General features: G+C 41.5%; 1 protein-coding gene across 1 annotated transcript in view; it reads left to right on the top strand.

The window, feature by feature from the left end:
• HIBCH (3-hydroxyisobutyryl-CoA hydrolase) overlaps nt 1-14,622 on the top strand; it is a 92,610-nt gene that overhangs the window by 46,536 nt on the left and 31,452 nt on the right. The window contains exon 7 of the mRNA XM_074967774.1: nt 492-570. Coding sequence (XP_074823875.1) covers nt 492-570 — 79 coding nt within the window. The remainder of the gene's footprint in view (nt 1-491; nt 571-14,622) is intronic.

The raw sequence follows: 14,622 nt of genomic DNA, 5'->3' as shown, positions 1-14,622 counted from the left end.
TGAGCTTTAATCTACTCCTGTTTCAAAGCGGGGTAGATCTACCATGCACTAAAAGTTCCTCAGTGTGATCTGAAGGGTCCACAAAAGCTAGTGTGGGGCAGATTTACATCCCTGATTGTACACTTAGTCTGTGGCATTTAGGCAAGTCCCGAGTGTCTAGATTCCTGGCTTTTATTTCTAAAATTTTTTTATTTCGTGGTTCTATTCTGCCACGAAACTGGGCAAGTCGTTTAACCTCTGTATGAGTCATCTTAAGCAACTAATAATACTTTCCCCGAGTCACAAATTTGTTATGATGATTGCCTAATGTTTGTGCTATCAACTATTTTGGGATACTATGTTGAAAGTCTGTGCATAAGACTAAGTGTTGTACTATTTATACAAATAGAAGTAGTTCAATGACATTGTTTAGTAAGAAATATACTTTAAGTGGAGCTGTATGTGTTGGTTTTAAACATTACAGTTTCTGTATTTAATACTTTTCTTGGTAGGGTGTTGGTCTGTCGGTCCATGGACACTTTCGAGTGGCTACTGAGAAGACACTTTTTGCAATGCCAGAGACAGCAATAGGTAAAGATTGAATACAATGTCATCTTTTAATGTGTTTCAAATGATACTAAGCTTGTTTCTGTAACTAAGAGACGGTGTACTTGATTGAAAGTAGAGAAGCCCATGAAAGAAAATTTCAAAAGGGACTGGACGTAACATTAAAAGTATTTTCTATTAAATAGACAGACTAATGGTAATGATACTCAAACCAGCACCTACTCTCTATATGGATCAAAATAAAAGATTGGGATAAAATATTTGATAATTGAAGTGAGGGACTGATAGCATTGGCTATCGCAGCAGGGACTACAGAAGACTCGCAATCTAATTGTGCCAGTGCATTTCCATTCTCTGTTGCTGTTCTAAACAAGAATTAACTGGGCTAAATGATCTGAGGTTTTTATAATGATCTGTAAACCAACGCTAGAAACACAGGTCTAAGGAGAACTTAACCCACGGCCGTGCCTAAATCTGTCATTGGGATAGATTCAGACCTAGAGCAAGCAGGTATAATTCCATTAATATTAGTTGAATTGCACTCGCTTATATTAGCTCTGAATTTGTCCCAGTTCATTTTGCTAAGTATTTATTCAGTGAAGATAAGTAAATATTTCAATTGGAACTATCATTTTTTTTAAATTAAAAAAAAATTCCTTTAGCCTGTGTGCCTTATTGGCAACTAAAAATCATAATATGGAAAACATGCTACCAGTTTAATGGTCAAAACAAAAAGTCAGTGGAAGGAATTTGGGAGTGTTTACATGCATACTGTGACACCAAGGTAAAATCTGAAAAATATAAACTTTATTAAAGACAGTTATTTTAAAGCTAATAGCTTATTCAAGCTGAAGGAAATAATTAATCAGGGCCCAATCCTTCAAGATGCTGAAGGCCTTCAATTTCAGTTGATTCCAAAAAGTAGTTAAGGATACTTAACTTGCAGGATAAAAGAAAGACAAATTAAAGTTCATATTTTCCCACTGGTAATTATCAGCCATTTTTGCTTATTGCCAAGACAATTGCAGAATTCATAATGAAATGATTAGACTTTATAAATGGAACTTTAATATGAAGACTTTATAAAGGGTTAACTGATAGTTTAAATTGTTAAACAATTTAAACTAACTAATAGCTCAATCTGGTGGACTAAGAGGTTGCTTATAAACAGTGGCTTATTAACCTTCTACTGATGATGTTAGGTGTATATTTTCTATTTGTGTCTATATCACTTGTTACCCCTTTGTAAACCATTCATAAAAAGCATGGCCAAAAAAAAAAAAAAACTGTTAGAGGACAAGTTATGTTTAATCTTTTAAAAATAAAATCACAAAAAATAGCTTGGTAATTTGAATTGTCTTTAGTATTTACCCAGATATAAGTTGCCTATTCTTCTGAAAGTTGGTGCTTTGAAATTAAGTGCCTTGCACAGATAAGGGTTGCACAGATCTCATTTCTTTGTGAACTTTAATTGGGCAGGAGCTTTCTTTAAATGAAAAATGTGCAATTTCCACTGCAACCCTTTTCTTGCATTTAATTCCCCACCATCACACCTCCTTGCACAGCCTCTTATAAAACATTCTAGCAGTTTTTCCTTTCATAAATAGGATCTTTAAAAAAAAGACAGACATTGTAATGGTAGCTATTTATTAATGGGGCATCCCATTGTGCCATTAACAGAGAAAAGATCTGAACTGGTTTGCAGAATTATTGCAATAATCTTGATTGGGGTACTATAGAGGGTGCTTAGTACTGTCCTATGTGGTTAAGGTACAGAAAAATTTGCGTAACCCACATTGAGATTTTTCATGTTTGGTCTCTCTCTGAAGTTTGTTTGTTTTAGTTTGAGCAAAGTTCTTTTTGCCTCATTGCAATTCTTTAAACCAACCTCTCCAGCCAAGGAAATTAAATGCAAGACAAAAATAAAAACCTACTATTAATGAAACATTAAAATTGTGAAATCAAATAAGTAAAAAGATTTACAATTTTGTTTGAGTTCAAGTTCTGGCAGTGATGTTTCTACCACATTGCACTTATGTAGAATGTTTCATCCTTCCTTCTATTTTCAAATGGAAACCTTAATACATTCCTCTGTATTAAGAATGTAGACTATAAAACTCCATTCCCTACTCTGGGGGAATTCTGTGCCAAAATAATTAAAAATTCTGCACACAATATTTTAAAATTCTGCAAAATTCTGTATTTTATTTGTCAAAACACAATAGCATCACACCAGTTTCAATTATTTTTGGTCATTTTATTTCCAAATACCTGTCAGCAAGTATGTCTAACAATAGAGAAGACAAAAAAGATTCGGGAACTATTTTGACAAATAGATTCCTTACTAATACAGAACTCTGAGTAATAATTTATTTAAACTACAATATAGAACCGTATTTCCTGCACCTCTCAGAAGCAGTGCAAAGGTTTGGGGGAGTTAGGGGTAACAGAGGAGCTGAAGGAGAGGGAAATAAATTACTGGGAAGGAGCCTGGGTGTCAACTTGGAGGGTTGTTGGGTATGGGTGGGAAAAGTATGGAACGGGTTTTTGGGGTGGGGGGTGAGGAGGGATTGTTAGGGAGCTTCCCCCATGCAGACCTTGTTGATCCCTAGCCTCTCCCATTTGGTCAGGCACATCTGCCCCTGTCTCCATGTGTCCTCGCACCCTCTGTCCACATGTGTCCTCCACCCCTACTCAGACACCCACTCCTGCCCATTCCCATGTGGCCCTGCACCCCTCCCCATGTCTGTGCCCCCATCCAGCCACTCCCCTGTCTCTGTGTCCCTGTACCCCCTCCCCCATTGCCATGTGGCCCTGTACCTCTTGCCCCTGTGGCCCTATGCCCCATTCAGCCCCTGCCCCAGTCGGCCCTCCCCCACTAGCCCTTATGAGCCCCTGTTTGACCCTGCAGCAGTCCCATGCTGTCTGTCTCCCATATCCGCTGTCTCCTGACCTGGTCCGCTGCAAAGAGGGCTCTGCAGCCTCTCTTCCCTTGCTGGCCAGGAGCTGTTGCTGTGTTCTAGAGTAACAGTGCCCTCTTGTAGGCAAAAGGCAGAACTGCAGCAACATTTTGGCAGAAGTTTTTTCCACACAAAAAATTAAAAATATGCACAGCTCATTAATTATGTGCGTGCACAGTAGCGCAGAATTCCCCCAGGAGTAATTCCCAAATCTTTTTAGAGTGTGGACTACACTGGAATATAGATGCTCTATGACACCCATGTAACTACTGCAACAATTGCTTACATGCATAAGTAATAGTGGGAACATATTTAGTGTTTTTATCTGTCCTTTAATAAGATTGATCAGTTAGAAATGAGGAGAGAGCAAGAACCATGTCACAAATCAGCTTTTCATTGGACTACCAGTAAGTGCTTCAAAGACCTGAGTTTAAGAACTACTGCCATAGTCTATAGTGAGATTCCAGTGTGTCAACATTGAGTTTTAATATGTACTGTCTTTGAAGTGCTTAACTTTTCAAAACACTAGCATTAAAGATGTGAGATCATTTAAGCCTCTGATGAAAACTGTCTCCTTATTAAAGGGAATAATCAAGCCTATTCTCTGAAGTGTAAGATTTATCACTAGGGCTACGATTTTGCCATGAAGTCACAGAAATTGTGAATTTGAATAAAGTCCATGAAATCTTGGAAATGATTTTAACAAAACACAAAAACAAAAGAAACCCCACACACATTTGATTAGGCCCTCAAACAGTAGCATTGCAGTCTGGCACTCAGGGTCACAGCACTATTCACGTTTGGCCTGTCTGCTCCTCCACAAATGGAAATGGAGGGGCAGATGCGCAAACTTGAGTGGCACTGCAAACCTGTGCACCAGGTCACAACGCCTTGAGTGGGGCCCAGCCCTGCAGGACAGGAGCCACTGCTGTCTTGTGAGCTTGTTCTCCAAACCCCTACTGCCTCAGCCTCATTTTGTAGCACTCCAAAATACTCATATGTTAATGTAGGGGGGGGGGAAAAGGGTGGGGGGAAAGCACCTACCTTTGGTGACCTTCTGTGTCTTACAGTTTCCCTCACATCCATTCCCCCGACTGCTAAGGGAGTGGTGTGGAAATGCTTTGTCCCCTCTCGGGTTTGACTGTCTTTATACGCACCCGCAGCCCTGTTCACTGGTGGTGGCCTCAGTGAATGAGAAGAAACGGCATAGCCAGCAAGCCCCGGCACCCAAGTCAAAAGAGACCAAGTGCCTTGATCTATTTGGGCACAAGTTTTACTCCTCAGGGAGGACTTCAGCTCAGGATTGCTAACCAGCAGGTGCTCCTGAGCCAATACAATTTTAACTCTTGGAACTCCATGCTGAAGTTCAAGGAGTTAGTACCTCCAGAGAGGAGTTCGAGGCTTTGGTGGAAGAGGGCAAAATGGTGGCACGGACCTCATTGCAGGCCTTGTTGGACGCCGCGGACTCTGCCATGCAGACCTTATCTTCAGGGATTGCGATGAGGCGTATCTCTTGGCTGCAAGCTTCCGGCTTGCCACTGGAGCTTCAGCAAACATTGCAGGACCTCCCCTTTGATGGAGAGGGCCTGTTTTCAGACAAGACCGATTCAAGGCTGCAAAGCCTTAAAGACTCAAGGGCTATAATGGAAGTAGTCACTGGACATGCACATACCAGCTACCCAGCAGAAGCCTTTAAACCTCAGCAGCCCCCACAACGCTCCTATCCCCCTCCTTTGCCGAGGCAGGATTTTTATAGGAGACGGGGGTGTAATGGGAGGAGGAAGCCCTCCAACCACCAGTCCAGGCACAGCCAGGGCCCATCCATGCCCTCGACAGGTTCTAAACAAACCTGTTTGAGGGGACTCCTGAGGACCATGTACCGGACCTCATTCAGGATCCTACCCCACCTTTCTTGAATCATTTATCCGCCGATAGTTTCACATTACTAGCTGAGGGAACATCATTCAAATGGAATTTCATCCAGGCATCGTCTCCTTAAAGCAGTGTGACCGTGGCATAGGATCTCTGCATCCTCACGGAATGTGAAGGATCCTGGGGTGAACTAAGTTTTAGACCAGACTAATAAATCATCTTCTCCTCCCTCCTGCACCCTCTCTCCCCCAGCACATGGAGCACTAATCAAGGGAAAGCCACCAGACTGAATGTTTCTGGATTTGTATGCACTGCAAGAAAGTAAAAGTAACCACCATTTATATTATATTCAGGACCTCAGCAGTGACAGCCGCAACACTGATAACTCCAGCTCTTGTACTGGCTGCCGTGACACCAGTGCTTCAGACATTAACTCTATAACCACTTATAAACAGGTAACAAATGTGTGTAGTCAGACTGAGCTTAAACTGATCCAGTGCTGAAGGAAAGTCCCAGAGTGAGACCAGGCCAGTGACTGGTCTAGTTACCGATGCCAGTGATGGAGCTGAGCAAGGACCTGGGCATATATCGTATAGGCTCTATATTATCTCCAGAGATGAAATGATGCCCATGCTGGCACCAATATTGTACTTTGGAGATGTACTTCCTTATTATGGGCAACATATTCCTTCTCAGTGGCATTGGACAGAAATCCCTCTCCCCTGCCATCAGAGAATGATCCCAAGAGGATATTGGGGAGCCCCCATTTAAACAATTGTCCCATACAGTGTGGGAGTGGCACTGGGTTGGCCAGGCTCAGCCAAGCCAAGACCTGTGTGGCATGCTACTATGACCATATTAGCCTTCCTTGGTGGGGACAGTCCTCATGTGTCAAGAAGCAGATCGCCATCCATGTGACTAGGACGGGGAGGAGATTATGCTCCCCTCCTGCCCCCATCCCCTGTGGCTTTGCTGACTCAGCCACCCACACTGCAACTGAATGTGGGCCCACAGGAGCAGGAAACAGATGGACAGTGACCCTCATGTCTAGTAACTCGGGTTCCTAGGATAGCAAAGGCAGTGACAGTAGCACCCACCCCAGTGATAGGTAACTTCAAAGCTTTCCAGGTCCTCCTGTCCCAAGGTACAGGGCCCCTGGATATTGAGACCAGGTTCATACAAGAAAAGATTCACAAGCTCTTTGACTTCCTGGTTGGGGTTATCACACTCAGGATTGTCCTCCTTTATTAAGGAAGGGATCCTAGAAACGGCCAAAGGTCTATGGGAAACCCCATCCACTTTTCCTCCTATCTGCAAGCATGTGGAGAAAATGTCAGGTGCCCCAGAAAGGCTTTGGGCACTTTTATGCTCACCTAAACCAGGGTTTCTTGGTTATCACTGTGTGCAAGAAAAATTTAAGTCCATTAAAAGCAGTCCTGAGAACAGGGACCATAAGAAGTTAGACTTGTTTGGGTATAAGCCATGTTCATCAGCCTCCTTGCAGCGCCAGGTGGCAAACTACCAAGCATTGTTCAGCAAGTGTAATGATCCTCCTGCACATGAGGTGTAACCCCATTTCTTTCTAAAATCTAGCAGGATTGCAAGGATGAAACGAAACATCAAGGAGGGGAAGATGATCCAAGAACATCACTGTAGGTGGTCATGCATGCCTCTGGTATGGCCAGAAGTCAATGGCTACAGCTGTCACAATAAGGCAGGCCTTGTGGTGTGAGGTAGGCATACTGTGTGTAGTACAGGTCACGATTAAGGTAGGATGGAGCCCTTCGATAGGATGGAGCTCTTCAACCAGAGGCTACTAGATGACATGTTTCATTCCCTCAAGGGGTAAACTGTGGTCTCTGGGAATTTATACACTGGCTCCCTACAGAAAGCTCTAAAAATATCAACTCCAGCAAAGGCAGAGGATGCCTTCCTATTACCAGGGCCAACAGCTAGAGTATCAGCAAAAGAAGAAATCTAGGTACTCCAGGGGATGCTTGTCTTCTGCCTCTTCAACCAACCTGTTGCCCTCTCAGAGGCATCAGATTTAATGGGAGTATGAAGATTCCCACCAGAGCTGTTAAGAAGGAAGGAGTAGGCTTCAGGAAACAACTTGACCCATTCTACTGGGCCTGGAAAGCTGTGACAGCTGACAAATGGGCATTAGACATATTGCCCAAGGCTTCCTAATTAGTGCCATTTGTTATTTCCTACCCCCCCACCCTTCCCAGTCCCTCTTCAGGACCCTTCTCACAAAAGCCTGTTACAAACAGAAATAGGATCCATAGAAGTGGTACCACAGGAGTACAGGGGAAAGGCGATAACTTCAGGATAAGGAAATATTAGAAGGATAAAGGGGATCTTTATCATATCCTAAACCTGATAAGACTGAACAAACAAATGTTGCTTCAGATTCAGGATGCTCTATCATTCCATCTCTCAAAATGGAAGATTGGTTTGTAGCTCTCAGATTGCAGGAGGCATACTTCTGTTTAGTCAGCTATTTCCTGTAAGGCCCAGCCATTACCGAGACAAGGTACTGTTGTCTGGACTAGAGACTTTGACATGCTTAATGGTAGTAGCAGCAGCACACCTTGGAATGGCGTTGATGTGTATGCTTACCTCAGTTATTGGCTGATCAAGGGAAGATCCCAGGAGGAAGCAGCAACAAATATAAGCCATTTCTCTATTCTCTCAGTGAGGCCACCTAGAGAACTACAGAAAGTTGTCTCTTACCCCATTGCAGATGTTAGTGTTTCAGACTGGGAAGGTTCATTCTTGCCAACCTGGAACCAAAGACAGGTTCCTGTCATTACAGTGTTCCATCTTACTGTCCCAGATACCAGAACCACCAGGCTAGCTTTCATGGCCTTCCTGCCTGTTCACAACTCCATGGTGCAGGTCATAATGGACAACACCTCCATGATGTGCTTCAAAAAACAAGCAAGGAGGCACATGCTCCTGTTCCCTCAGCCTGAAGCCATCAACATGGAAGAATACCAGTGGCTCTTCACCTCCCAGGTGTTGACAACAACCCTACCTAATGAACTTCCTGAGAGGACAGTGTGTTCCACTCATGAGTGGTCAGTAGTGAAGTCCATCATAGAGCCAATATTCTTGTGCTTGGGGACCCTGGTGACAGACCTGTTTCGACATCAGTGCCAAGTTCCAGAATGGGGCAGTTAAAAAATTTCTTCCTTCTGCAGTGGTCCCAAGGCCTCTTATTTGTGTCTTTCCACTGATTCTGCCAATCCCTGGGTGATTGCCAAGTACAAAACCCACAATATAGAGAGAGAGTTAATTATACAGGGCAGAGGCAATTTTGGCTGCCAGACCTACTACAAATGTCCATTCATCTGCCAGACTGCCCTGATCTTGCAGCACCATGGCCAGATACTCCATCCAGACCCCAAGTCATTTTACCTGACAGCATGGCTATTGGCTGGGTAAGTACCGCTGATAGAGACTGAGCCCGAGAGGTCCAGGAGATCTTGATACAGAGCAGGATAAATGTTTGCCAGAACAACTTTCATCTGAATGGAAGAGGTTCAGCATGGGCAGACTATCAGTCTGGATGCAGTCCAGGCCTTGATACCAAAAATTCTCAACTACTTATTTCATTTAACAGGTTGTTCTTTCATTCAGCTCTATCAAGATCCTCCTCGCAGCAGTCTCTACTTGCTATGCCATCAACAACGCTATGCTACAGCATCAACATTTCTCAAAGGGCTGTTACACATTTATCCACTGGTCAAAGAACCTACTCTGGCTTGGGACATCAGTTTAGTCCTGCTCAGGCTCATGGAGCCCCCATTCTAACCTTTCTGAGAACGCTCCTTTCACACTTCAGACAGTCTTCCTAATGGTTATCACTACAGCCAGGAGCATGAGTGATCTTCAGGCACTTATGGCCAAATCCCCCCATATCAGTGGTTTTCAACCAGGGATACATGTACCCCTGTGGATATGGAGAGGTCTTCCAGGGAGTACATCAAGTCATCTAGATATTTGCCTAGTTTTACAAACAGGCTACATAAAGAGCACTAGCGAAGTCAGTATGAACTAAAATTTCATACAGATAATGACTTCTTTATACTGTTTTATATACTATACACTAAAAAGTATGTACATTATAATATGGTAAAAATGAGAAATTATGCAATTTTTCAGTAATAGTGCAAGAGAATTCCTTAGTAATAGTGATAAATTTTTTTCTCCAGGTGGGGGTGGGGGAAATCTGTAATGGAGCCCCGTACAATCTAAGTTTGATAGTTTTCAGAATGTCTGTTTTCTGAAGGACCTTTTAGTAAATCAGGCAGTTTGAATACAATGCTGCATCAATTGTTATATCCCTGAGATTCACAAATCAGCTGTTCTTGTAGTAAACAGCTTAGAACAAAGTTCTTCATCTATTTCGAAACACTGATGACCTGATCAGGAAGTTGGTTCATTCCTAAAAATATTTTAATGCATAATGAACACATCATTCAATTTTTTTCTTATTCAGTAGGAAAGGTCCAGGTCTTTTGATTAACAAAGATCGAGTTTGCACACACGTTTTGCTGTTTGTTAATATTTACAAATTTAAAATCTGATAGTGGAGACCTGAAGAGAAAGGACCTAGAAGCAGAAATTCTGCTCTGGAAAACGTGTTATTTGTTTTTTAAAAAGACAAAGTAAAGCAAAGTAAACATCTGAAATCTTATTTGGGTTTAAGGCCACAGCTATGCTTTTATATTTTAGTGCATTCTTAAAGTGTCAGGGTATCTAGAGACAATATTATTCAATTGTCTTATTTACTTATTTCAAGAGTTTTCCTTCTTTAATGAAACTAGTGGTTTTCAGATGATGCATAAATGTAAAAAAAGTACTTGTGCCACTAAAAATATACATAGAACTTTACAGATCATAAAATAAGAGTTCCTGCCTGTAGGAGTTTCAATTTGAGATAGGATAAAAACATAGGATGGCAGTGCATGGGCAGGAGGGTATAAAAAGTTTTACTGATAACACCAAAATCAGAAAGAAAATCATGGAGGAGGAGGAGGAGGATTTTAAAAACAAACTATTTTTTAACATATATGTGAAAAGCTATCTAATTCTCAGACCACCTTGTAAAAGGTACTGTACAAAAAGTAGTGGTACCTTCATTTTACAAATGGGAACAATGACTTTAGTGGGCCAAAACTTCACCCAGACAGTTGAAGTGACTTGCTCAAGGCTACTAGTTGAATCGGTCACAGAACTTAGATAACAGTTCAGGGTTGCTGACTCCCACCTCCAGCTGTGCTCAATCTAATAGGCCACAGTGCTTCTGTTTTAAGGAGGGATTTGAAGAAGAGAGAGGGTGTGTGGCTGTGAAGAGGGAAACATTGCAAGTCTCAGGGACAGTTTAAGAGGCAGGGAGCTTAGAATTGTGGAAAGACAAAGGAAGCAGGATTGAGAGGAGTGCAGGGAAGAGAAGAGATTGAAGAAAAAGGTGAGTATGAAGAGTTGAATAGGATGCAGTGGTTGTAAGATACCAATTAAGAAGGTTTTTTGAGCGTGGGGGGGAAGCTAGGAGAATTTGGTTTGAGTGCAGGAAAAAAAAGTATTTCACATCAATATTTTACATAGTTGGGTCAGAGAAAAAGGTTACAGTAATCAAAACGAGTGATTACAAAGATTGCAGTGCTGATGTATATATTCTGCTTGTCTGTCCATTTTGGTTTGAATGGATTAAGAGGAAAGCAGTTGAATTCTGAAGAGTGGATTTGACATAGTGGTAACATGTGAGGGAAGATATCTGATAACTGGAAATGTGAGAGTGGATGGAGAGGTAGATTTCTGCATCAACATACATATGGTGGTTCAAACCAGGGGAGCAGATTATCTGTACTCAATATCTCAGTAACCTAAAAGGATAGAGACGTGATATAGCACGGACATCAACAGAGCTGGGGATAGGAGAAGATGAGTAGCTACATACATACGCACAGGGCATTCAGCAGAGTAGGGGATCACTAGGAGGTTACAGGATCTCAGAAGCCCAGAGGATGAGGGAGTGAACAGTTGTTCTTAGGGAAAAAGACATATTGAGTGGAATAAGAATAGAAAAGCATGGTGACTCTGCTAGGAGGAGGTTGTGTTGGTGGAGTAGAGAGGGCATAACCCAGATTGCAGTGGATCAGCAGGAATCTAGAGGAGAGGTATGTGAAAGGTGGTAAAATTCTTGAATGTTCTAGAGACTGTAAGTAAGAGGAAGCTCAGTTGGAGAGATGAGGTTGAAAGGTTCTCTCAGAATAAGGGGAGAGAAAAGAGCATTCTGACAAAGTGACTAATTCTGTAGTAAGTTTCCTACATCTGAGTTATGACAGTTTTCCTAAATGAACTGTGTAATGCCATAAATCAGAAAAACAGGTTATTTACACAATCGTTTTGTACCCTGGAGTTTATCATTTGGGGGTAAAATTATAGCTTTCTATCAGGAGGTAATTGAAACTCTTTCCACAGTTCAATTCTTGTTAATCCCTCCATTTTGATAAGTATTTTAGGTTGTCTTTATTTTCCATTATTCAGGTACTTATTTTTCCTTACACAGAGAATGTGAAAACTTATTTCTCCAAAAGACTTTACTAGGGTGCTAGTTCACAACAGTAACTTGTGTAATACTTTGCTTCATCTTTTTACTTCTGAGACTGATATTAATATATCTGCCAGTCTGGAGCTGGAGACAGATGACAAACTCAGATCTTCATCCCGAGTAAGAAAGTAGTTTGAGCATAGTATTAAAATCCTAAAGCTCAGGATTTCTAATCCCAATTCTGATCTTTTTCTTGAACAAACCACTTAACATTTCTGCGTCTGTTTTACCATTTCTAAAATAAAATCTTTATGTAATCTACCTACCTTGCAGCGGTGTTACAATGTTTGACAAGTATTTGGAAAATGCAGTAATGTAGTTGCTAAGTAGTGGTGTTAGAAGCAGAGCACTTGAATACTCTTCCCATTTTTTGGGCAGTTTTTTATATCTGCATCCGTTGCAGCTCAGGGTACCAGGTTCTGTCAAGCTTCCTTTTGGACCATAATTGTGCTGTGTTCACTCTGAAGTCAAGAAGGGACACAGGTGTTTGGCCATAGATCAGTGGTTCTTAACTGGTTTTGGTTGGAGTTATCCTGTAATGACTGGGTACTACTTCACTGACAAGTCCTCTTCTGCCATGCCCTGATGCAGCTACTACTGTCTCCTTTATTCTGTTGGTTTTCCTTCTTGTTCTCTTTTCTTTCATCTTGTTGCTTCCACAGCCAGCTGGACAAGAAACTACCTTGAGATCATGAATAGAAAATAAGTCAGCAGCTCAGCTTACACCACTGACTTCTCTCTATACCCTCTGGCATTGCTTTCAACTGGACAGTACTTGTGGTGCTGTAAATCTCCTTTACTCTCCACAGAGGGCCAAGTGGATATAGGATATCACAAGCTTCCTTTGTTTATATCTTCATTGTAGACCCTGTGATGGTCTTAGTCACATCTTGCAATTATTGCAATTTCCTCTTGAGCAGTCTAAGCTGCCTCCTCTCCATCTCAATTGGGTTGGGAACCCCTACTGTAGTGTTTATTTTGGGCTTGATTGACAGTCTGGTATGTTTGATACTATATCACTGTTACCAGATTTGTTAGGTACCAATAGTGACTTTTTAGTATCCAGTGGTTACCACATGTGAATCTCATTTCCGAGGCCACTGTGAAGGGAGATTTCTGGAGCCAAGGATGGGATGGAAGAAGCACTCAAGAGGGGCTGGAGGGAGGAAGGGAGAGAGAGCTGAGCCAGTATGAGGATAGTGAGATGAGTGACATTAAGGAGGAAGCAGCTGAGGAACTTGTCTCAGGGTTGGCTAGGCTGTAGATGTTAGCAGTAGAAGGGAGGTAGATGAAACTGAACTCTTATTTAAAATGGCCTGTGCCATGTAGGTTCTGGGAGTGTTAAACACCCCGTTTTCAGATCTGGTTTAAATCTGTTTTTGGTAATGTGGGAGTTGGTCTACATAGGCATTTATAAGATGCCAGTTGGTGAGAGATCTTCACACACAGGCATAAGCAGGGAAGAGGGTATCAAGGGAGATTTGAGGTCAGAACATTCCAAGTTGGGAATTCAAAGGTCTCTCCAACCTGAGGTTACTCAACTAAAGATGAATAAAAAGGTTATATGAGTGAAATAGGATCTTTTAGGTATTTATATGTCAAAACCAATACCTTAAATTCTATACAGAAGACAATAAGCAGCCAATGCATCTCACCAAGCACCAGCATTGTATGTTCATAGTGGGATACTCCACTTAAATAAGCTACTCCATATTACACTTGCTTCAACGTGGATTTAAGGTACCATAGTCCATTCTAGAGGTGACAATAGTATGAATCCTGGTGGCAAGGTCCACATTTGAGAGGCGAGGATGCATTCTTCCGGCCAGATACCGATGGAAGAAAAAAAAAAAAAAGCAGTCTTGGTCAGTGTTGATATGTGATCTAAAAGCAGCTGGGAATCTAACCAGACATCCCCAACTAGTGACCCTACCTATTTATTTTATAGGTAATATAAAATATTTGTGACCATAATCCTTACACTCTGTGCTTTCTAGCCATACCATCTTTTTTATGGAACAATGTGGAAAACTAGACCTATAGCAGGGTACTGTGTGGAAGTAGTTGTTTAATTGTGGGTATAGATTGAATGGGAAGAAACGTGTCCATATATTAAAATTGGTTTTATTTATTTTGTGTACTAGTCATTCTACTTATGCGATGCAGTAAACTTTATAAACAAAGTTTACAGAGTCAGAATATTGTAAATGTCAATGCCGTTACAGGGCAGAGATTTCCCCTACTCCCTACAATGTTATGCAGTTTTATTGTGACAGTTGACACCCTAAAATAGCAACATTTGATCAGTATTGTATATGTTTATAGTTTGTAGGGAAACTGGGAGACTATTCATACAAATAAAATATTTGGTCATCTGAATTTCTTTTTGACCTGCAAATAATACTGTTCACATTTACTGAATTTTAGTGTCTTGATAACTGGGGAAATTGCAGAATTTCTATGGTGTTAGTAATTGTTTTATTGGATAATACTTACAACCCATTTTGCAATAGAGTTTTAAAAAGAGTTTGATTCTATATATCACTTGCAATTATAAGAGGTTATTTATTGAGCCATAGATAGAAAATAAAATCTAGTCTTACCTTTTTTCCCCTCCCCCCC

This window comes from Natator depressus, chromosome 11 (genome assembly GCF_965152275.1).
Source record: "Natator depressus isolate rNatDep1 chromosome 11, rNatDep2.hap1, whole genome shotgun sequence".
NCBI lineage: Eukaryota > Metazoa > Chordata > Testudines > Cheloniidae > Natator > Natator depressus.
The sequence above is the reverse complement of the archived record's forward strand: the minus strand, read 5'-3'. Positions and strand labels throughout refer to the sequence as shown.